Raw genomic sequence first — 25,468 nt, forward strand, 5'->3', positions numbered from 1 at the left:
ATCTTTTCACCACAATCTTTCCATATACAAACTCGTGACTCGTGAGCCGTGGGGCTCATTGATAGATGAAAGGCGCTCAAATGCAGCGGCAAGTTAAATTTGTGCAATGTGATTGCACCTGATCCAACCTCAAAGAAAGGGTCAGTCCCCATCGAGTGCAGATTAGGTCATATTGCACATGACCAATTTATTTCTGATATTCAATATCCACCGCACATCTGGGCGCGCGTGGTCCCACCATCACAGATCCCAAGTGAGATGTGCGATGGGAACTGAATATAACTGACGATGGGGTTATATACAATATTGCATAATCTGCTCTCAGCAAGCAAAGCGTGGCTGGTTTGCTGTTGCCGCTCCTGCTGGAGAGATGGTTTTCCTTTGTTGGAACCGGCCGTTGCCTCACCACCAATCCGCCTGCGTTAATCAGTAACTTCATCTCTCTCTCTCTCTCTCTCTCTCCAATTTTTCATCTTGTCATCAGAGCGGGAGATTTCAACTACGACCCCAAACACCGTGGCGCAACTTCTTCCGATTCCGATCCCAACCCATCGTCGTCGTCTTCGTTGTTCGATGTCTCCAATAGAGAGGGTTTCGTCGTTAACCGTGCCCGCGTCATGCTCGGCTCCGGACAACATACCTACCAACAAGGAAAGCGAGCTCTCCAAGCATGGAAGTAAGCACGCCCACCCATATGGCCAGGGGCCTTTTTTTTTCTTCTTTTTTCCCTTTTGCTCCTTTTTTGTAGAACCATTGAAAATGGGAATGGGTGGTGGTGGTGGAATAGGCACTTCGGCTTGGACTGGGCGTTCGTGGATCCCAACACTCCCGTCGGTGTTGGTGAGCGGTTCTGCGTCTGCGTGAAGGAGTTTGTCCCTTGGGCTCTACTGCCTCTTCAGATAGTTTACGTGAGCGACCGGAATTCCGTCAAAGATAGCGCCATTGGAAGGAATTTGAAGGCTTCCTTCGCGTTCGGGAGTGGAACCCTTCGAGGCCATTTGTTGGTAATTGTTGTTGTTCTTCTTCTTCTTTGATTAGTTCATTCCTTTATATTTACTCTCTATCTCCTGAGGATAAAAAATACTGCAGAATTGTCGATGTATAGAGTGCATTTTGCGGCTTATTAAAGAATTACATCATGTTGGGTCATGAAATTTATTTTGAGGAAAGGAGTTGCATTGTTCTTTTCTCTCCAATCAATTAATCAAACACTAAACTGTGTAATATAGCGTGTTTTTTCATAGTTTTAAATTTTGAATTTCTGAAATTTGGCTAAGTGTTTTATAAAGTTGATAAAAATTATGAAAAATAACTTTGATTATAAGTGGCATCAGTTGGGTAAGCCCGACTGATAAGACTAAAATGAGACTAATAATATTTGTAAAACTTTTTGTTTTTAACCTTTAAAATCAAGCGAAAATTGAGTGAATTCAGGCGAAATTCAGAGGCAAAATTCAGGTAATTATACCGCGTTTCATAATTTTGAAAACATTGGTATTTCTTTTTTCTGAAATCGGGTTACAGTTGACCCGAAAATCGCGGTTTTCAAAAATGACCCACCTTTATTTTTATGATAATGGATTGGATTGCATCAGATTTGATTTGTTTGATCCAAGTTGATATGGATCTGGACCCAGTGTAGGACTAATTTTAACTAGGATCTGGTTCATGTTGGATCCATATGGATTTTGGATATAGATTTGGATTTTGGGTCCAGATTCAAATCCGAAATTCAAGTACAACAAATTTAAAATTTTAAAATCAATTTAAAGGTTAAATTAAGAGAGAATTATGCTATAAGAGGACTTACAAAGGGGGCGACATCCTCTTGAATATTCTAAAAATTAATTGTTTAATAATTTAATATTAATTAATTATTAAAAATATTAATTAATTAAATTTAAAATTTTTATTTATTGGATAAGGTTGAGTTCTACATGGAGTAGAACTCTACCTAGATAGGTGTTTTAGATAGATCCCAAATTAGTTAAAAATAAAATATAAGAGATAATAAGAGAATAATTAGGAGTAGAGGACTCTAGAGGGGACGTCACCTTCTCTCTAGAAGACCAAAAAAAATTATAAGGGTCTAACTTGTCTCTCTCTCTCTAGATTTCATTTTCTAGAGAGAGAGAGGGAGGGGAAGAGAGAGAAGGAAAAAGGGAAAAGATAGAAAAGAAAGAAAGAGAGGAAAGGGGGAGAAGAAGAAGAAGGAGAGAAAAGATCCATCTCTCGTGCCGATCGTCCGACGATTCTTCTATCTTTTTCTACTTCCTAACCAAGGTACGGGTTTCTCTCTAGATTTGAACGGGGAGAAATGGGTTAAATCAAATTCATGTAATATCATCAAGGGGAAAATAAAAATCTGAAATTTAGAATCATGTTTAAACCTATGTTTCGAATTACGATTTTGTTTATCCTTTGTTGATGTAACCATACCAATGATTTTTCTTATTATATTTGAACAAGGATTTAATATCAAGTATTCATGGAGTTACATACATGCTGCTGATTTCTACATCCAATCTCTTTTGTTTTTTTTATGTTGAATATATATATATATATATATATATATATATATATATATATATATATATATATATATATATATATATATATATATATATATATATATATATATATAAAGAGATTTTGATCCTGCTGATTTTGGCAAAGGTTGGCTTTTAATACTTATGTTAAAAAAAATATATGTATATGCTCATGATATAGATTCGGTTGATACATCTGAAACATGCACTTCACTTACATGTATAATATTTTTTTCTCATATGAAATCGTCATATACTTGTTCTGTTATCTATTTGACAAAAAAATTTATTTAGGTTCATGATTTTAGTCTGTTTTTGTCAATGGATCTTATGATTCACGCATGCTGCTAATCGATACTTTTTCTATTATGTTGTGGCTTGCCTATGCATGCAGATCTGGAACATATCTGCAATATGTATTTATGTTTGCAGATCTGGTTCAGATCTGCAACATATATACATGTATGCAGATCCGACCCAGATCTGCTAAGTGTTTCAAGCATGCAGATCTGGAACAGATCTGCAGCATATAATTATGTTTGCAGATCTGGTTCAGATCTGCAACATATATACATGCCAGATCTGCAAACATAATTACATGTATACAGATCCGACCCAGATCTGCTAAGTGTTCCAAGCATTCTGATCGGGTTTGTCTGCCGATTTCCCTCTTGTGGTCAGATCTGACCGTATCTGCTGTGCTCTTGAATACACAAACCTGGACTGAGTGATACATTGGCTGATAATCAGATTCATACCTACACCTATGAACTGTTAGTAAACTCTGATTTTTTCTGTTGTTATGACATTGATCACTAATTTGTTTTGATGTTGTTTGATGATTGACATCAAACTATATTGATGCAAACTGTTTTAGATGTTGTCATGAATATCGAAATTGTTTTTTATGATGTTATGCATGTCAAAAATGTTTTGATTTGTTGTTGAATCTGTTTTTTTTTTATGCTGCCATGTGGACTGTCGTAAATGCTGAAAAATATGTACATGTGTTTTGTGGATTGTTGTTGGGCATTATGGTGCTGCAAATTTTCGTACATCACTATTTCGTTGTTCGCAGTATGTTGTTGTATGTTCCTACAGCAGTAAGATGCTGCCAACAGCATGCCAATGCCCAGTGGCAACTTGCTGCTGCTGCGCATGTAAGGCGGCTTAAGTATGGCCTATCGGTTGGAGCTTGGTCCAGTAAAATCTGGACCAGATTTGCCCCTTCTCGACTCTTGTGCAATTTGATTTGATTTTCATGGTGTGTGGCACATGGATTTTGATCATATTGGTAATAGTTGGTATGTTAGGATTTTCTGAACAATGTAGTTATGTTCAGATTTGATTTGTATGGACTCTAGGGTACTTGTGCTGAATATGTTATCCATTCAATTATCATTTTGCAAATGCTTATGTCATGCACATGAAAAATTATAAAATTTATTTTGTTGTATGCGTGTTTGAGAACTTATGCATAAATTGGATAATGTTAATGTATGTTGCAAGCTTTTGTTCGTATGCGTATACAAATTGTTTTACATGTGCATTCTTGTTGTGTGTGATTGAATGTGCATTGTGAACATGTTTTGAACAAGTGTGTGCATGTTCACTAAGAATTTTGCATAAGGTGCATATATGCCGTCCGTTAAGGACCACTGTAGGCCATGTGGGCCGGAGCATGTGTTGCTCAAAAAATTTATTTTTATACATTGCAAAATTTGTTCATGAATTATTAAATTTCTCAAATTATTGCACTGTTAAAATGTGACGGGCTAAGGCCCGAGTTGGGTTTTGCATGTTGATTTGCAAAATGGTTCGTGTTAAGAACTTGGAATTGTTTAAAAAGATAAAAGAGGTTAAACAGTGTAATTAATTCTTCTTAGATGTCCCTTTCACGGTATGAGAATCTTGAATGGCGATTTTGGAGAAACCGTGAGGATACTAAAACTCTGTGTGCGCTTGTGCCAATGAACCCGATATGGTGGTTCACCTCCCAACCACGGTTTTAGGGAGATTTCAACCACTTTGCTTAGGTGTGGTGTTGTTGACACAACTGTTGTTATTAATATACCAAGAAATTGACATCAATGGATACTGATTTCTCTGACGTCCCAACATTAGATGTTTTTTAATGTTCCGATGGATGATGCTAATTCTTGATATCAGTCGATGAACAAGTGTAGAATTCAGTAATAGATTAAAATTTGTGTGTTAAACTACAACTGAGAACCTAACTTGGACTTTGAAAAATGTTATGCTCATTTTGAGTATTCGCAGGTTTAATAAAAAGTGAAACTAAAATTATGTGCATCTAATAAGGACATGCATACAAAAGAAACTCTAATAATAACTTAATAAGTTATTCATGCATGGGTATTGAATCATACATCTTTACTGTTCTGCATTAATACTTATTCTGTCTCGTATGAAAATTGTTATTGCATAATACTTGTTTTAAATGCTTGAATGGTAAATTGATTATGAAATTGTTATTGTTATATTATTCTGAATTTATGCATAAATTTGGTTTATGCTCTTTTATTTCTATTTCGGTTTTTAGAAGAATTCGTATAAAGAACTCTAGTTCTTACCCTGCATTTCAAAATGTTTTTTAGGACTAGGAGCTCAGCGATGGGGTGACTTACTAGATGGAGCCTCCGAGTTTGCGTGACATGTTCTGATGTTCTTGACAGAGTGACTCTATGTTAAAGACTATTTATTTATTTCTGATTTTTATGACATTCTTTTTATTGGTTAATAAAGTTGGTTATTCCTTCAATTGATTAAATACACTATCTCTTGTGGTTTGGTAGTGTTATTAAATTTGTGAGACCTTGGATCCTTGGGTTTTGTTTCCGTAATTGTTTAAAAAAAAGATTTCACTTTTCACGAGGGTAAGTTTGGGTCGTTATAGATACATATCAGACTATGAGGATAATACCAGGCTTCTTTCAATTTTTCATAAACTATAAAACATGTAAAGTTCAAGCCAAGTGAATCCGTAGACTGTTAAAAGTTGTCACGAGCTTAGAAGTGAAAGCCCTCGCGACGTAGCTTCGGGTAGTTACAAACACCGAAAGTCGGCTTTTTAAGTGCACAGGCAAACTTACAACACACGCAGTAGCGAAAGCAAAACAACGCGCATGCACAGATTGAGCAAGGAGGCAAGGATGCATAAAACTTTTTTATAGCAACTTGTAAGCAAAGTACATAAAGAGGGGGAGAGAGAGGCCCAATACATGGGGTTCTTAAGCCAAACGACTATATTCAAGCACTGGAGAGTGCCAAAGATGTATATACATAAAAAATAAAAGGTGAAAATATGGCAGTTTGGAACACGCTCCCCCACCTAAGTTGGTGTCGTCTTCAACGCTAATTGTTCATGATAGTCCTCCACAAGTTGATGATGCTGAAACATGTGGGTAGCTTTCTCCCAGGTGGCCACTACACCAGATACTTTTTTACTTTGCCAAGGTAGTTATTGGAGCGGTTGAGAATGACTTCTGATTCTCTGCCTGGGATGATGACTGTTGATAGCGTACGCTGCAGAATGATAGCACGTTGAGGCATGCTCCGTTGAGGGTCTTCTTCATCTTCTTGGAACAACTTCAGGTGGCGCACATGGAAAACCGGATGCACTTGAAAATTCGATGGTAAGTCCAGTCTGTATGCCAAGTTTCCAACGTGATTCGTGATAGTGAAAGGGTCATCATACTTGCGAATGAGGCTTTGGTGGTGGCCTCGAAAGATAGTTGTGTGGTCGGAAAAGAGCTTCTCCAACATCTTATCTCTAACACGAGACGCTTCTCGTCTACCCATTTCTTCATGCGCTTGGTCTCCTTGTTCAGATACGCCTTTGCCAACTTTGTTTGATCCTGTCAGTTCCTGACGAACTGCTATGCTTAAGGCGTTTTTCTACGTCCTCGCGCAGCAAGAGAGTGGAGTCTGTGACTATTGTCCTATTGCAACTTCAAATGGATTATGGTCGGATGGCTCGCTCTTTTGAAGATTGTAGTAGAATTGGACAACATTAAGTAAATCAACCCAATTTCTTTGGTTAGCACTAATGAAATGTCATAGACAGTGTTATCAAAAACGCGCCTTGAGGCGCAAAAGGCGCGCCTCGCCTTAATGTGCGACCCTCTTTGCCTTAAGGCGCTAGCCTGGTTTTGTAGGTTAATCTCATATATTTTTCAGTTATTTCAGTTATGTAATCAGTTTCTTAGTATATTACTATATTTTAACTTTTGTTGGTTAATCTCGTATATTTTTCAGTTATTTCAGTTATGTAATTGGTTTCTTAATATATTTTAACTTTTGTTGGTTAATCTCATATATTTTTCAGTTATGTAATTAGTTTTTTAGTTACTTTTATATGTTAAACTCATATTTTTTAGAATAATCTCATATATTTTAACTTTTGTAGGTTAATCTCATATATTTTCCAGTTATTTCAGTTATGTAATCAGTTTCTTAGTATATTTTAACTTTTGTTAGTTAATCTCATATATTTTTCAGTTATGTAATCAGTTTTTTAGTTACTTTTATATGTTAATCTCATATCTTTTAGAATAATCTCATATATTTTAACTTTTATAGGTTAATCTCATATTTTTCAGTTATTTCAGTTATGTAATCAGTTTCTTAGTATATTTTAACTTTTGTTGGTTAATCTCATATTTTCCAGTTATGTAATCAGTTTTTAGTTACTTTTATATGTTAATCTCATATTTTTTAGAACAATCTCATATATTTTAACTCTTATTGGTTAATCTCATATATTTTCTAGTTATGTAATCAGTTTCTTAGTATATTTTATCTTTTGTTGGTTAATCTTGTATATTTTTCAGTTATGTAATCATTTTTTTAGTTACTTTTATATGTTAATCTCATATTTTTTAGAATAATCTCATATATTTTAACTTTTGTAGGTTAATCTCATATATTTTCTAGTTATTTCAGTTATGTAATCAATTTCTTAGTATATTTTAACTTTTGTTGGTTAATCTCATATATTTTCCAGTTATGTAATCAGTTTTTTAGTTACTTTTATATGTTAATCTCATATTTTTAGAATAATCTCATATATTTTAACTTTTGTTGGTTAATCTCATATATTTTCCAGTTATGTAATCGATTTCTTAGTATATTTTATCTTTTTTTGGTTAATCTCATATATTTTCCAGTTATGTAATCATTTTTTTAGTTACTTTTATATGTTAATCTCATATTTTTTAGAATAATCTCATATATTTTAACTTTTATAGGTTAATTTCATATATTTTCCAGTTATTTCAGTTATGTAATCAGTTTCTTAGTATATTTTAACTTTTTTGGGTTAATCTCATATATTTCTATTTCTTATTGGTTGTTATTTCATCAATAAAGCATTTCTTTATTTCTTTATATTTTTTTATAATTTTTTTAAAGTTTTCAAAAAATTATTTGAGGCTTACGCTTTACGCCTCGCCTCGGTTTTTTGTGGAGCGCCTCGCTACACCTCAACGCTTTTCACAACACTAGTCACGGATATTCCTCCGGCATGTCATTGATCCTTTCTGTTTGCCCATCGATTTGGAGGTGAAAACTTGTGCTGATTTGCAAGTTTATCCCTATCAAGCGAAATACTTTTCGCCAAAATTTGCCAGTGAAGAAGTCATCACGATCGTTGACGATACTCTCGGGGATTCTCCAATGCTTAATCACATTCCGCACGAACAACTTTGCGGTATCGACAGCTAAGCAGGTGACAGGGACAGACATGAAGATAGCATACTTTGAAAACTTGTTCACAACCACGTAGATTGATATGCAACCTTGAGCTTTTGGCCATGGTGATGCACTCCCATGGACGGCTTGGCACTTGTAGAGGCTCCAACAATCCTCCAGGTCTTTGATTTATGTGCTTGTCTTGCTGACAGATCAAGCAAGTCTGAACATAAGCATCCACATCGTCGCGCATCTTCAGCCAATAGAATGCACGTTCCAACACCACCAAAGTCCTTTGTTGCCCTGGGTGACCCGCCCAGATGGTATCATGGCACTCATGCATTAAGCGCCTTCATAGAGTATCCTCGTAGTGCGGAGCAAATCATCCTCCAACTAGAATCTTCGTATCTTTTCTTCTTTTACCAATGTGATCAGCTCTTGGGCCGCTAGATCATTCCTCAAAGCTTCTCGAACCTGCTCAAGAAGATCACTCATTGGTTGGCTAATGTTACCATCCCAAGTGAGCAGTGCCGCAAGTTCTGCCTTCCGACTAAAGGCATCAACAATGACATTAGTCTTGCCAGGCTTGTACTCAAGGATCATTATCAAATTCTGCCAGAAAATCTTGTCAGTGAGCTTGTTTTGAGCTCAACTTCTTCTGAGTTTGAAAGTAGTTTGTTGCAACGTTGTCAGTGCGCATAACGAATTGTGACCCCAAAATATAGTGTTTCCATATGCGGAGACAATGTACAACTGCTAACATTTCATGCTCGTGCACAGTATATCGATGCTCGTCGTCATTCAGCTTGCAACTCTTAAATGCAATGAAATGTCCTTCCTTGAGCAACACCCCTCCAATTGCGAAATCATATGCGTTGGTCTGCACTTCAAATGGTTGTTGACAATTTGGCAACCTTAACTCAGGCTCTTTTGTCAAGGCGTGCTTTAACTTCTCGAAAGCTTCTTGACATGCATCAGACCATAGTTATGACATGTCTTTCTTTAGCTGATCAGTAAGCGAGACGACGATCTAAGAATACCCTTTAATGAATCGTCGATAGTAATTGGCAAGTCCCAAGAAAGAACGTAACTCAGGAACCTTAGCACACGACTTTCACACTTGAATAGCTTTAACCTTCTTGTGATCCATTTTCAATCTGCCTCCTCCCACAATATAGCCATGGAAGTGAACTTTCCCCTGACCAAAGAGGCACTTTTCCCGCTTAAAGTACAACTCGTGTTCCTTCAGAGTATGAAACACAATATAAAGGTGTTAAATATGTTCCTCCATGGAGTTGTTGTACACTAAAATGTCTTCCAAGTAAACGACAACAAACTTATCAAGGTGCAGGTAAAAAATCTTATTCATCAAGGTTGAGAAGGTTGCGAGCGCGTTCGTCAGGCCGAATGGCATAATAAGAAATTCAAATGCCTCATAACGCGTTACATAAGTGGTCTTTGCTTCGTCCCCTTCGGCAACTCTTGCCAATAACCTGATCTCAGGTCCAATTTAGAGAAGACTTTGGCCTTTCCAAGTTGATCAAATAAGTCCACGATCAAAGGAATCAGATACTTGTTCTTTACTGTTAATTTATTTAATGCCCTATAGTCGATGCACGTACGCTCTGGCCTATCATGCGTTGTCTAAAATAGCACGGGTGCTCCAAAGGGAGCTTTGGACGATTAGATGATCCCAGCTTTGAGCATGTCATCTAATTACTTACGTAATTTCTGCAACTCAGGAATTGCCATACGAGATGGAGCCATGACGAGTGGCCGTGCACCCAACACTAACTTAATATGATGGTCTACCTCATGCCTCAGAGGTAGCTCCTTGGGCAGTTCGGCGGGCATAACATTGCCAAATTCCTTCAATACATGCACTAGGATCTCTTGGACATCAGCGGATTCTCCTGCTTCATCCATTACTCGGATTGTGATGAGAAAAGTCCCATCACCACTTTTCATGCATCTCTTCAATCGAAACGCGGACACCAAGGTCTCGCGAGGCTTCTATGCAGGTGGCGTGGTAACCATGCAAGGTTGTTTCTCACCCTTAAAGCTGATAGCGTTAAGGTGAGGCATCAACACTACCTTGTTCTCAAAAATTTCATCCTAAAGATGACTTTGAAATCATCTATCGGTGCGACTGAAAGTGTGGTCCTTCCTAACCAGCTATGGATTCACACTGGTGCATTACGGACAACACCGTAGATGACCCTTGCTTTGGAGTTAACTGCTTTTATGCGACTCTCATTTTCTTACTGTAATCCCAAGCGTTCTGCTGCTTCACGAGAGATGAAGTTGTGTGTAACACCTGTGTTTACCAATGCCTTGGTGAGTTTTCCGTTGAGCAGAAGTTTCAAGTATATCAGTTATTTGCATATAGGTGGGTCTGCGACTCTGCAATAGCTGACACCTTCACTGCATTCATCATCTACATTGTCCCAACAGTTAGTGCTTCTACAGGTTGATGAATTTTCTTATCTTAAATGGCATTCGCAGCTCGGGATATGCAGTTATCTTCATTCCCTTAACCATGATTCCTGTTTGAACATGTATCGACCCAGTGATCACCATGGCAGATACGACAATCACGACAACGATAGTTGGGCCCCTAAACGTTGTTCATGTTCTGATTGTTGTTATTGTTATTTTGGTCATCTTGTCGGCCCTCGTTCTGTTGGTTTTCACGACCATCATTCTGCCAATTGTCATTTTTTCAATTATCCTTTCAATTATTGTCACGATCATTTTCATGCTGACTACCTTGAAATGTTGTGTTGTGCCTATCGAGATTGGCATGCTTCTCCGCAACAGTAAGGGCTACAATGAGAGTTGAAGGATCATGTCGTGGCTGCCTACCCCTACAATCTATAGCTAAAGTAGAACAACCAATCTGCACCACTCATGTCCTCAATGTCCAATATCACCGAGGGAACGCCTTAACCCTGTCTGTTTCAATGCCAACAACCTATTGCGGGCCAATCTTTCTTCATTTTTGGGCAAAAAGAAGTTGTGTAGCTTTCTCTTAAGGTCCTCCCATGACTCTACCGTGACAAGTGATAGAAATCGTGGTTCCCTGTTTCATACACAAGAGCAGGCACCGAATGGGAGAGAGACAAAAAAGCTGCAGAATTTCCCAATAGCCGACTGTGGTATTGGGCTTCCCATTAAATACATGCTCTTACAATTACTAGGGTACAAAAATACCCATCATACAACAAATGTAAATTACAATATGCCATTAATGCCTTTAATGAACATGTGCTAATTAGATGAACTCGAATTGGGTTTGGATAAGATCCAAACCCAGTCGTGAATACACACTTATTTTCATCCTCCCTCAGGTTGTACATGGTTTTGAACCATGAACAATTTGCCTTTTAACATCCAGAATCGGTCCTTGATAAGCCCTTTGGTAAACAAGTCAACAACTTGATCAGTAGTCCGAACAAATTCTGGTTCAATTTCCTTCTTTGACTTTCTGTCTTACAAAATGTTGATCAATTTCAATATGCTTGGCATGGTTGTGGTGGATAGGATTGAATGACATGTTGATGGCACTTTGATTGTCACATAGGAGAATACATTTAGATATTGATTCTCCTACTTCTGTCAACAGATGTCTAATCCATGTTACTTCAGCTGTAGCAGCTGCGATTGATCTATATTCAACTTTTGTGCTTGATCTGACAATGGCCCTTTATTTTCTACAGCTCCAAGAGACAAGATTTAGGCCAACAAAAATATAATATCCTGACACTGACCTACGCTCATCTGGATCTCCTGCCCAGTCTGCATCTGTGTAAATAAGAAGTTCATGCATGTTATGTTCATTCATACTCTTTCTGTACAAAAGACCATCCTCAATAGTTTCCTTCAAATATCAAAGAATACGTTTAACAACTTCCATATGTCCAATACGCGGTTCATGCATGAACTGAGATACCTGATTGACTGAATAGACAATATCAGGGCGAGTAAAAGTGAGATATTGAAGCATCCCCTCTATCCTGCGATATTTTGTAGGATCCTCATACAAATCGCCATCTCTGGAACTGAGTTTCTGATGAAGTACACTGGGTGTGCTTAGAGGCTTGCAATCTTTCATACCTGCTTTGCTGAGAACATCAATAGTATACTTATGATGGGTAAGTGTCATGCCTTCAATAGTTTTGTCAACTTTTACTCCAAGAAAATATCGCAGTTTACCAAGGTCTTTCATCTTGAACCTGTGGTTCAGGAGCTCTTTGACCTACTCAATGTGTTCATTAGAGTTACCTGTAATGATTATGTCATCTATATATATCAATAATAAGGTAATTGTGTCGTTACATTTGAATATGAAAAGAGAATGATCAAGAAGCGAACGACTAAAACCATATTTCTCTATTTCAAGGAAAAAACTGTCAAACCAAGATCGAGAGGCTTGCTTCAAACCATATATAGCTCTCTTTAATCGACATATATGTCACATGGGTGCGGTTGCGGGTGAGGGGATGCGGCACTTCCAAAAAACTCGGGTGCGGGGTGCGGTAGGGGCAAAAATGTAAAAAAAAATATATATATATATATATATATATATATATATATATATATATATATATTTTGAAGTTTTAACAGTTAACATTGTCATAATATGATTCATCATGCATGCAGTATATCAACCTAAATATCAAATTATCAATCAAATAAGTAAAACAATTACATAAATCGACCTAAATATCAATCAAATAAGTAAAGCATAAAAGAACTAAATTATATACCAAAGTATATCCTGATGAAGTAATGGATGTTAATAATTTTCTTCTTCATCATCAAATGCATCATTAGAAGGAATACTGGGCTAAGCTAAATCCATGTTTGTTATGTTGAAATCATGTTCTCCCTCGAAGTCACACTCTTCTGGGTTTTCATCCCAAAATTTGGATGTTCCTTGTCTGCGTTACAAACCCAATTTGAAAATGATAAATACAATACAAGTATATTTAAATGAAAACTAAGAAATAATCAAATAACTAAGAGAGCAAATTAATACATGTATTCATCATTGCTTCGCGAAAGTAATCGAAGATTTGAATGAACATATACTAAATCCTCTAAATCCTCTGCACGCTTGCTGGTGAGTTTGTTTATCTTCATTGTGTGGATTTGAGAATATGTGCTTCAATTTCTTTCACAACAAGATGAACTAGCAGGTTGCGATAGCAATCTTAATGCAAGACGTTGGAGAAGAGGTGTTTCTGATTCAAATGTTGACCACCATGTGATATGATCTATATTATCTTCTTCTCTCGCGAATAATGTCGGTCCATATAATCTCGAAGATGAAAATTTTTCAAACTCTTGTGTGACTTGATGTAGAAGATATGCTTCTGGAAAAAGTCTTGTTATACACATATTTTTATGTCTTGATAGCTCTGGGTCTAAATTTGGAGGGACACGACCAATACCACCAGCCCGTCACTTATTTGCATAATATTTTGGATTAAGAGAATGTGTCATGCAATGCAAAAGAGTGTTGCTCTTATCCCATCTTCTGACTAAAATTGAATGAATATGATTAAAAAAATCAGAATCATCCAATGCAGAATTTTTTTCTTCATGCTTGAAAACTATAACTTGTATTTTTTCAATCATATTATCCCACATTTCATAAACTCTGTGAAGCATGGGCTCATCCTTATCAACTTCTCTTAACATTTTCCAAATAGGTTGCGTAAATTGAAGGAAGTATACCACTCTGTCCCAAAACTCATCATCAAGAATGAATTTTTTAATTTCTTGAGCCTTGATATCATCATCAGCACGATAGAATGTTCAATTTTCATCAGTCACCATGTTAATCAAAACATTCTTCACTCTTTTAATCCTCTTCGTCATCACAATGATGGATGCAAAACATGTTTCAGCGACCTTCAACAATTTCAAATCAGAATGCCTATTAAATATAACATTAGCACGATGGTGGTTAACAACAAAATTCCTGATGCTTTTGACATTTCTTTCTAAATCTTCAATCCATGAACAAAAAGCATATGCTTGTGAATTTTCTTCTTCTTTGGGGTTGCAGATGCTCTTTAGGGCTAGATTTAAGCTGTGTGTTACACAGGGAGTCCAAAAAATATGAGGGTACTAACTCTCCAAACTCAACGCTGCACTTTTACAAACTGGGGCGTTGTCTGTAATGATTTGTACCACTTTCTGATCACCCACTTCTTTTATCACTTCTATAAACAATCCCTTTAAATACTCTGCATTTTTATATTCCCCAGATGCATCAACTGCTTTCAAGAATATTGGGCCACTAAGCGAACAAGCAATAAAATTGATTAATGGACGCCTTTGAATATCTGTCCATCCATCAGACATAATAGAAACTCTATTTTGCTCCCATGAATATTTTTTAATCTCCAACAACCTCTCCACATTTGCCCTTTCTTCTGCAAGAAGTGTGGTTCGTATTTTTTCTGAACTTGGAGGCACATAACCACTCAAATTACAATTTGCCAAGGATGTTACTAAATCCTTTCAATAAGGATTTCTAGCCGCATTAAATGAGAGTGAACCAGAATAAAAATACCTCCCAACTTTTTTATCAAATTCTTCTCTTCCATATGTATTGAATGCTGCTTGTATCGTTCCTCTACCTCCTACATTGACTTTTCTTTTTTTTTCAGCATCTTCTTGGTGGCTTGCAAATGACACACTGACTGTAGAAGAATCGGTCTTTGCTTTTCTCTTCTCATATTCTTCTTGTATTTTCTTGTATTGTCTTCGCATTGCCTCATCAACTTTTTTGCACCATGTTCTGGTATCTTCAACAAATGAGTCTTCACTCTTGTGTAAGACCCAACAAAATATCTTTCGCAGAGCTTACATCGAAATCTCTTGTTTCCACCACCTCCTTCTCCAGTTTTTGCAAGTTTATTTACATGTACCCATAGTGGCCCCACATCATCAATCCCACTGCAACTATCAGCAAAACTAGCAGCAGAACTCACATATTGGGATGAAGATGACGCAAGTCCTTTCCCTTTATCTGTCATTTTTATCCTAAAAACAAAAAAAAAATACATTAAAATTTTCAAATCAATTATACTATACCCCCTCCCCCTATCGAAAACATAGGGAGCAGGGGGGGCTCAACCCCTCCCCTGCCGACCCAACAAGAGAGCGAGAGCGAGGGGGGCTCGACCCCTCCCCTGAAATCAAAGGGAGTAGGGTGGGGGGCTCGGCCCCTCCCCTGACAAAAACAGGGAGGGGCTCAGCCCCTTCCCTACCGAAAACAGAGGGAGCAGGGGGTGCTCAGCCCCTCCCCTGCCGACCCAACAAGAGAGTGAGAGGGGGGCTCGGCCCCTCCCCTGAAATCAAAGGAAGTAGGGTGGGGGGCTCGGCCCCTCCCCTACCAAAAACAGGGAGGGGCCCAGCCCCTTTCCTACCCAAAACACAGGGAGCAGGGGGTGCTCAGCCCCTCCCCTGTCGACCCAACAAGAGAGCGAGAGGGGGGAGGGGCTCGACCCCTCCCTTGCCGACCCAAAAAGAGAGCCAGAGGGGGGGAGGGGGGCTCGACCCCTCCTGTGCCGAAAACAGAGGGAGCAGGGGGGGCTCATCCCCTCCCCTGCCGACCCAACAAGAGCGAGAGAGGGGGGGGGGGGGGGCTTGGCCCCTTCCCTGTCGACCCAACAAGAGAGCGAGAAGGGAAGGGGGTGCTCGGCCCCTCCCCTGCTGACCCAACAAGAGAGTGAGAGGGGGGGGGGGGCTCGGCCCCTCACCTGTTGAAAACAGAGGGAGCGAGAGGGGGGGCTCAGCCCCTCCCCTGCTGACCCAACAAGAGAGCAAGAGGGTGCAGGGAGGGGCTCAGCCCCTCCCCTGCCAACACAAGAAGAGAGCGAGAGATGGTACATACCTACGAAAGGAGAGGAGGAGCCTGGGAGGTGGAGCTGGGGCGTCGATAGGAGAGAGCTCGAGCTCAGGGGAAGAGGAGAGATTAGGGAATTTTTTTCCCTAATCCTCCTTTTCATCGGGGGAATTTTTTTTAATGCCAAAAAGTGGACAAAAATGACCCTGGGTGCGTTGACCGCACCCAGGGTCGTGTTGACCGCACCCGGTGCCGCACTCGCGTTGCGTCGAGGCGGGTGCGGCACCTGTTTTGCCGAGTCCCTGTGACTTAGATCGACACACATATTCTCTGGAGTTCTCTTCTGCATACCCAATGGGTTGTTCTATGTACACTTTTTCCTTTAGAGTTTCATGTAAAAATGCATTTTTTACATCCAGTTGACTGATAATCCACTAATGTTCAATAGCCAATGTTAGTATGATTCGAATAGTACCCATTTTCACAACCGGACTGAAGGTCTCATCATAATCTTGTCCTTGCTCCTGGGTGAATCCCTTGGCAACTAGCCTAACCTTATATCGCTCAATAGTACCATCCGGCTTATACTTTATTTTGTACACCCACTTTGACCCAACTACATTTCGATCATGTGGCACTTGGAACAATCTCCCAAGTGCCACATTCATGAAGAGCCTCCATTTCTTCATTCATAGCTTCAATCCATCCCTTAGAATTTGTTGCTTAATAGAAAGTCGTGGGCTGATCTTCCTTACCTAGAGAGGTTAAGAAGAGTTAAATCCATAGTGAAATTCACATAACTTACCTATCTATCAATAGGATGTCGGGGTCGAGTGGATCTTCTGGGAGCAGAGGATGGAACAAAAGCAAAAGAAGAATTCATCTCTTGATTAGAATTAGGAAGAATCCCCTTCTCACGTCGAGAGTAAACAATGCCTTTATACCTTTCGAGTGGATCTGAAATGACACTTTCCTGAGTCGTCTGTACAACATCAGACATGTTTCACTCATCTCTTTTATTACATTCTGAAGGACAAACATCATCAACACTAGAGAAGAGGTCAGAGTTCAACCAGGGGTGATAAACTTCAATTTCAGGAAGGGTGTCAACCTTGTGATCAAAATTCAATTCATCAAATACAATATTCCTAGATATTTTGATACGCTTGCTCATGGGATCATAGCATCTGTACCCTTTATAATCATCAGCATACCCCACAAATCTGCACTAAGGCCTTATCCTGAAACTTGTGTCGCATTGAACTGTAACATGAGCATAACATACACACCCGAATACTCGCAAATCATGATAATTTGGATAAACACCATGTAAGGAAATGTAGGGTGATTTGTTTTCCAAGATATTCATGGGGAATCGATTTATGATATGAACGGTTGAATGAAAGGCCTCTGCCCAGAAGGTAACTGGAAGGTTACTATCATGCATCATGCTCATGGCACTCTCGACAATATGGCGATGCTTGCGTTCGGCAATCCCATTCTATTGAGGTGTATGAGGGCAAGACACCTGCCTACGTATTCCATTTGTCTAAAAAAATTTAATAAAGCCATTTGAGGAGAATTCACCCCCTCCATCACATTGGAAACAAAGGATATTATCAGAGAATTGATTTTGAACAAAGGAATGAAAATTCTGAAATAACTTGAATGTTTCAGACTTACATTTCATAAAGAAAATCCATGTATACCGAGAATAGCTATCAACAAAAATGAGATAATACCAGATGCCAGACATTGAGGGAACTGAAGCCGGACCCCAAACATCAGAACAAATAATTTCAAAATGCTTTTAAGCTCTTTTATTAATAGAATGAAATGAAAGGACATGACTCTTACATTGAAGACAACTAGAACATTTCTTATCATCGACATTTAAACTTAGACTTGACTTGGGAATAAGACTTCTAGAAACAAGCTTTTCAATAAAACGACTACTACAATGACCCAAACGACCATGCCAAAGATTTGGCTTATTACACTCAGAAAGACAAAACATTTTTAGAAGAATCCGAAGAAGATGATGATGCGAGCTTCAAAGTGGAAGGATTCTCTTGAAACACGTACATATTCCCTTGTCGCTTTCCTTCAGTGAACATTTCCCTCGTGTGGATATCCTTGACACGAACAGAAAAAAGAGTAAACTCAACTAAGGCATTGATGTCATCAATAAGCTTAGAGACAGAAACAATATTTTTCTTGATATTCGGAGCATAAATGACATTTGAAAGAGCAAGGGAAGAAGTAGACATAGGAATGCCAAAGTTTTCAATGTGAGAAATACAATGGTGAGACCCATCTCTAGTGACTATACTATTTTTACCAACATAGGGAACACAAGTTAGGAGCTTACCAACATCACCAGTGATATGAGTGGTTGCACCATAATCGACATACCAAGTGCCCTCATCATTTTGCTTTAAAGTTCAATTTAACTAGAGCAGAGAGTAACAACTCCTTGACTTCATCACTGGCTGTTTACATTTATTTTGAGGTTTGAATCAACAATTTGCTTTGATATGCCCCCTTTTATTGCATAGAAAACAGGTCGGTATTGATCTTTGCCTTTGCCCACTGGGAGGAATATTAGGTGTAGGTAATATTCCACGACTTCCTTGTCCATTTCTTTCTTGACTCCCTCTATCTCGAAAATCATGTCTACCACGTCCTCGCCCATAGGCAACTCCTGTGGCAAGAACAATGTGTGCTCCACCTTGAGAATGAGTATCTTCAGAAAATCCCTTTAAGGTCATCTCATACTGTAAAAGCTTGGCACGAAGATCTTCAAAAGTAGGTAAATCTGACAAACACAATAAGGAAGTAACCATCATATGATAATCCGATCCCAGCCCACTCAAAGTCTGTTGCACCATATCTTTGTCACTAACTGCACATCCCACGATGGCCAACTGATCTGTAATGGTCTTCATTTTTTTCAAGTACTCCATGATGATCATGGAGTCCTTTTTTAACATTTGAAACTCTTTCTTCAAAAATAATATTCTGGCCTGAGAAACTTGAGAATATGTCTGAACCAATCGATGCCATAATTGCATTGTAGAGCAGTCATCTGGAATTGCCACAAGCACTTCTTGTGACAATGTAGAAGTGATAGGCAACCAGCGTCTGATCTCGCTTCATCCAGGATACGTATTCTGGATTTCTGACATAGGTAATAGAAAGATCTCTCTCACCATTCTTTGCTTCTTGTGATATGAATTCTGGAGGAACAAGAACAGAACCATCTAGATGTCCAGAAAGGTCCTGACTTCTTATGAATGGAATGATTTGTCGCTTCCAAGTTAGAAAATTGGAATTGTTAAGTTTCTCAGACACGAGTTGACTAAGAAAGTTTGAGAAAAGACCAGACTGAGAGTGAGGAAATGAGTCTATATTCTATCGAAACCAAAAATATAAGAAGAGATAAGAAATAAGAAAATGACTTTACGACAAGGACCCAATTGCGATTGAAATCTAATGAAAATCAGAATAGAAACTTAATATCAGAAAATTTTGCTGCCAACCTTTTTTTTTTGTTTTTTTTTTTACTATTTGAATGATAAAACTGAGGCAGAAAACCAGAACTATGCAGTAAGAACCTGTTCTGAATTAGAATTTGATCAAAGAGACACGTTACTTTGAAATTAACATGTATGTTTTTAGAATATGAGGAAATATAAACAGGCAGTGCGAAACAAAGAAGAAAATAGAGAAAGATTAACTAATGTGATATTAGTTAATCAGGACTGACCTTGGATCACTTCCAGATCTGAATCTGATATGCAGTCAACTTGTAAAAGTATTTGACGTGATCCTATTCAAGCCTTAGAATCACGCAAAGATCAAATGATGTGAATCCGATCTTGCGTGATTATTTGTGCTCTTAATATATAAGATCACGTGCAGCGACAAGTCAAAAGGGAAACAAAGATATGATAACGTGAAGAAAAGAAAATAGAGAAACATGAAACGTGAACAGGTAGGCTATGAAAGGAAGGCTGTTCAGCAAACCGTGAAACAGAAATATGTAGAGAAACAGGAAACAAAAATATGAAAAGAGAAGGAAGAATACTTTATTTTGAAGGATTCAATTGATTCATTTTGAAGACAGGAGAAATGATTTGAAGACAAGAGAGTGGAAAGAGGCTTTACTGGATGAAGGAAGAAGATCATTAAGCTTGGATATGTGGCTCTGATACCATGATAGAAATCGTGGTTCCCTATTTCATACACAAGAGCAATCACCGAATGGGAGAGAGACAAGAAAGCTGCAAAAATTCCCAATAGCCGACTGTGGTATTGGGCTTCCTATTAAATACATGCTGTTACAATTACTAGGGTACGAAAATACCCATCATACAACAAATGTAAATTACAATATGCCATTAATGCCTTTAATAAACATGTGCTAATTAGATAAACTCGAATTGGGTTTGGATAAAATCCAAACCCAGTCGTGAATACACGCTTCTTTTCAACAAGCTCACGCCGAATATCGCCTAAACGACGTCTCCACCAAAGAGTCGCTTTATTCGCAAAGTAAATCGTTGTGGTGTGCAACCTTCTGCGTCTTCCTCCACCCTAGCAACATGAAGATATTGCTTCTTCTGATAAATAAAGTTCTTGAGGTCTCTTGAGTTTCGATTACCCTTATATTTTGCGGGCTTAGGTAGCTTGATATGTGGTCTATCTACATGCTCCACAACTCCACCAGCTGAGACAGTCCTCAACTGTCACTCTAACTGGTCATTCTTTCGTCGGAAAACATCTATTTCTGTAGCCATGATATTAAACCGTCCTAGCAGATCATCGAACTTGGTGGCAAGATCATCCACTGAATTCCCAAATCTAGTGGAAAGACTTTTCACAGGATCTTCCACCCCCTCTATTGCAACTTTGATCTCTAGGTTGAGATTAGTAAAAGCAACACAAGACTCATTAACCAACTTTTTCATGTTGGTCATTGTTCGTGTCAGTTCAGCGACATCACGTGCAATAGCTGACACACGATCATCAACAATAAACTCTTCTTCAGGAGGAACCATATTGCCTGAAGGAGTATGATATTTTTCTTCAGTGCCATTGTCAATTCCAATGTCGACAAGGCCCTGGTACCAAATTGTCACGGGCTTAGAAGCAAAGACCCCTGCGACATAGCTTCGGGTAGTCACAAACACTGAAAGCAGGCCTTTTAAGCACACAAGCAAACTCACAACACACGCGTAGGTCTCTCGAGTTTCGATTACCCTTATATTTTGCGGGCTTAGGTAGCTTGATATGCGGTCTATCTACATGCTCCACAACTCCACCAGCTGAGACAGTCCTCAACTGTCACTCTAACTGGTCATTCTTTCGTCGAAAAACATCTATTTCTGTAGCCATGATATTAAACTGTCCTAGCAGATCATCGAACTTGGTGGCAAGATCATCCACTGAATTCCCAAATCTAGTGGAAAGACTTTTCACAGGATCTTCCACCCCCTCTATTGCAGCTTTGATCTCCAGGTTGAGATCAGTAAAAGCAACACAAGACTCATTAACCAACTTTTCCATGTTGGTCACTGTCCGTGTCAGCTTGGCGACATCACATGCAATAGCTGACACACGATCATTGGCAATAAACTCTTCTTCAGGAGGAACCATACTGCCTGAAGGAGTATGATATTTTTCTTCAGCGCCATTGTCAATTCCAACGTCGACAAGGCCCTGGTACCAAATTGTCAGGAGCTCAGAAGCGAAGACCCTTGCGACATAGCTTCGGGTAGTCACAAACACCGAAAGCAGGACTTTTAAGCGCATAAGCAAACTCACAACACACGCGCAGGAGTGAAAGCAAGAGTACACACATGCACAAGCATAAAGAGAGCAAGGAGGCAAGGATGCATAAAACTTATTTATAGCAACTTGTAAGCAAAGTACATAAAGAGAGAGCGGGAGGCCCGATACACGGGGGTTCTTAAGCTAAAAGGTCATATTCAGGCACTGGAGAGTGCCAAAGAGGTATATACATCATAATCAAAAAGGTGAAAACAAAAGCAATCATAACTGTTAATGGGTTCAAACTTGTTGAATAAAATAATAACATTTTCACTTCATTAACAAACTCAAATATGCATATCTTTATGAAGACCTCCATGTGAGATTCACATGACAGCACAACCAGCTTCATCACGGAGGAAGACAGATTTTCCAACTTGTCAACCCATTCAGCTGTTTAGATGATTTCCAAGGACATGGTTCAAGAACTTTAATGAAGTACTATCAAATTGGTGTATTAAAAATGGTGCATTTGATCAAACCTGGCTGTGAAATAAGGTGAGAATTTATGTACCTTAGTTATACGTATGGGTGATACTGTTGTAATCAGGAATCATAGTAGAAGAAAAAGTTAACGGAAATACTTAGGATAAGTAGTTGATATTCTGATGACGAAGTTTCCTGCCTAAGTGGGTAATCTCCAGGTGGGGTCACTGACACCCAAGAGGATACTAACTCTTCATTTCCTTGCTATTGAGTTGGTGAGACAAGATTGCAGGATCTTGGTATCCCAAAGTAATTGTATAGTGGATTCTCTTAAGGAGGCCTAGTATGCTAGGATACAAAATCATGGATAAATTTTAGATGAACAAAATGATAGACTAAGAAGCAGGATGTGACTTGTCCTTAGAAACTGGTACTTGTAAGGGCTTGTTTGTATCTGAACACTAGGCCTCTGCTCAAGGCGGCACATTGAAATTAAACTTGTGGTGCCAAGAACTGAAACAAAAAAATTATGCCCAAACATTTGCAACTTCCATGGTGCCTGTGACTTGTCCTTGTTTCGTGGTTGTTCTTATCTTCCTGATTCCTGAACCTTAAAGGTACATCCACACAACGACCACATCAGACTGTCATTCTGTTGTCTCGGTTTATCCATATTTGCTTAATTTGTTCCGATGCTTCTCCGGGATTTGTCTACAAGCTTGCACCTATTTCATTGTCTGTCCTCTGGTCTTTTAATTTTGCAATTGACAAAGATACCAGCCATTGATAATATTATTCCTTGGTGAAATTCAGTGAAGTGTTTTCAATGACAGATGGTCCATCATCCAATTTCTACATAGCCAAGGTTTTCTGTAGCTGAAATTTCTCTTTAGGCTCTTGAATACTGTGAGTGAAATCTCAAAGATTGTGAGACAATTTGCATATTGAAATTTATTTTAAGTAATTATTGATCCTGATAAAAAGATGACGTATTATGATACAGAATTACAGATACATGGAATTTGCTCTCTCTCTCTCTCTCTCTCTCTCTCTCTCTCTCTCTCTCTCTCTCTCTCTCTGCATGCACATGCATTAGCAAACATGATTGTGTATGTGGGCTTCTATGTTTCTGTGATAATTCTTGTATTAAAATAGTACTGTTTAGTTTTATTTGATTTCTGGAATTGATCTCTTTAGCCTTGTTTTTCTCTCTTTTTTTTCTCTCGGATGTGGGAAACAAATGCATCCCATTATGACTTGATTCATGTTTTAATGCATTTGTTACTAAGCAGGCTGGGGAAGAGCGGTTTTCAGTTGAGCTAGATGAGGATAACAAAGTGTGGTATGAAATACTTTCGATATCGAAGCCTGTGCACTTTCTATCTTTTGTTGGGTATCCCTATGTCCGTTTTCGACAAAAGTACTTTGCCCAACAGTCAATGCAGGCACTTCTACGGCATGTCAAATCCCAAGAACCTGCCTAATGTAATTGTAGTGTGGAGCCTACTTTTGTTCTTGTCATGGAATGCATCTAATTATGCATTTTGAATATATCTGAGAATGTATTTTATGTTTGCTTTGGCCTATCTTCTCAGACTTGAATACCACTTTCATTTCCTGTGTCGTCACTTTGAGCCAAGAAATGTTGGATTGCAAACAATCAAGAATGATGAGAGTTTTTTCTCCGTTGGAAATTCAGTATGATAATATGAATACAAATAAAAACTGTCCACAACCTCTTTTCTAAGGGTAGAGCATGGCAGTGAAACCTACCATTTTCATTTTCGGCACATACAACCCCACCAGAAAGTTTTAGCTCATGTCTCAGAGATCAGACAAGATGATACACTTCAATCTAGGCTTAGAGACGTCCCATTGATGATGCCACAACAGACTTAATCACTAATGGAATTAGAGCCAGATTGTGAGAAAGTAGTAAATGAAATAGTTAAGACACAAAAATACCTTTCTGCGCTTAAACTCAAGTCTTTTTTTTTTTACACCTGGGTAGTTGACTTAGTCACACTTTAAAACCATGAGAAATTGGGCATGACTCAGTGACCTCGTCACACCGTCAACCTTTTTTTATATATTTATCGAGGGGAAGGCCTGGTTCAGGTGGTGGTGCTCTGGAGGATTGTTGTTCTGCTGTATGACCCACCCCCAAGTGGTTAAAACCCCTCGACCACCAGGGCGCCTGCTGCTTTGTCTAGGCAAGAGATGTACACCTAAGGTATGGAACTCGTGTCATCTTTCAATTTGAATGCCTTAAGCCGACCCACCTAGCCAGGTGTGTGGAGCCCTTTTGAGCAGATGCATTGTTATATATTCTACTTTCACAAGAACTGCTCGTCCCCAGCTAAATTTTGTGTCAATTCTGGTGGTAGTACTCCTTGTGGAAGGCTCATACAATCACAGACTTTAGATAATTGGGACATGATTGTCGTTATAATATTACTCAATGATGTAAATGGGTTGGACTCCGTTCACATATAGGCATTACTGAATCTGACATGATTGAATCTTGCCTAATCTTATTCATAAACCGAATCCAGATCTAAGTATCAGACGTTATTATACGTAATTGGGTCGGATCACCAATCGAATTCAGATTCCGTTCAGGCTCAGATTTGGATGAAAAGCTACATACCATTCCAACCTAAACTCTATCTGTTGACGTTCTTAGAACAGCCCTCTCCTTTCATCCTAATGCATTGTCAGGCTCGTAGGATTTACATGAAAGAAAAATTATGCCAAAAAAGTTTTAAAGTTGAAGTCCTCAATTTGAAGTCAGGAAATTTTGCCAGGAAGATCATTTTGTACTGCAGGCCGGAAGTTGTAATCTTTCTCTTTGATAAAACTCCCTAAAACTTGTGATTTTCACACAAGTTTTATTCCTTTGAATTATTTATCAAGTATCATTCAGGGATTTTTTGTTTAAAGGCGTCCTTAGAGATTAAAACAATAGAAAACTCAGGATAATTCCAGTACAATCAGATTGCTCTTGGAATTAAACTGCGTCCTAGAACTTGCAACTTCTAATAACAATAACATTTATGAGCATGTGCTCCAAAGTACCAAA

At 38.6% G+C, this 25,468-nt stretch overlaps 1 protein-coding gene across 1 annotated transcript; it reads left to right on the forward strand.

Annotated features, from left to right (window-relative positions):
• The first annotated feature begins 310 nt into the window (after positions 1–310).
• Positions 311–24,010, forward strand: LOC149818030 (UPF0548 protein At2g17695-like). The gene is made up of 4 exons (XM_089985077.1): positions 311–429; positions 485–676; positions 788–1,004; positions 23,679–24,010. Exons 1-4 carry the CDS (start codon positions 371–373, stop codon positions 23,868–23,870), a joined length of 660 nt encoding a protein of 219 aa, XP_089841203.1. The 5' UTR covers positions 311–370; the 3' UTR covers positions 23,871–24,010.
• Positions 24,011–25,468: the final 1,458 nt, after the last annotated feature.

This window comes from Nuphar pumila, chromosome 13, assembly GCF_984573655.1.
Source record: "Nuphar pumila chromosome 13, dmNupPumi1.hap1.1, whole genome shotgun sequence".
Taxonomy (NCBI): Eukaryota; Viridiplantae; Streptophyta; class Magnoliopsida; order Nymphaeales; family Nymphaeaceae; genus Nuphar; species Nuphar pumila.

Bases quoted from the DNA above. Each gene is read 5' to 3' on its own strand.
- LOC149818030 (XM_089985077.1), top strand. From the start codon at position 371: ATGGTTTTCCTTTGTTGGAACCGGCCGTTGCCTCACCACCAATCCGCC. The intron at 430-484 runs GTAACTTCATCT...TCTTGTCATCAG, and splicing joins CAATCCGCCTGCGTTAATCA to AGCGGGAGATTTCAACTACG. The intron at 677-787 runs GTAAGCACGCCC...GTGGTGGAATAG, and splicing joins CGAGCTCTCCAAGCATGGAA to GCACTTCGGCTTGGACTGGG.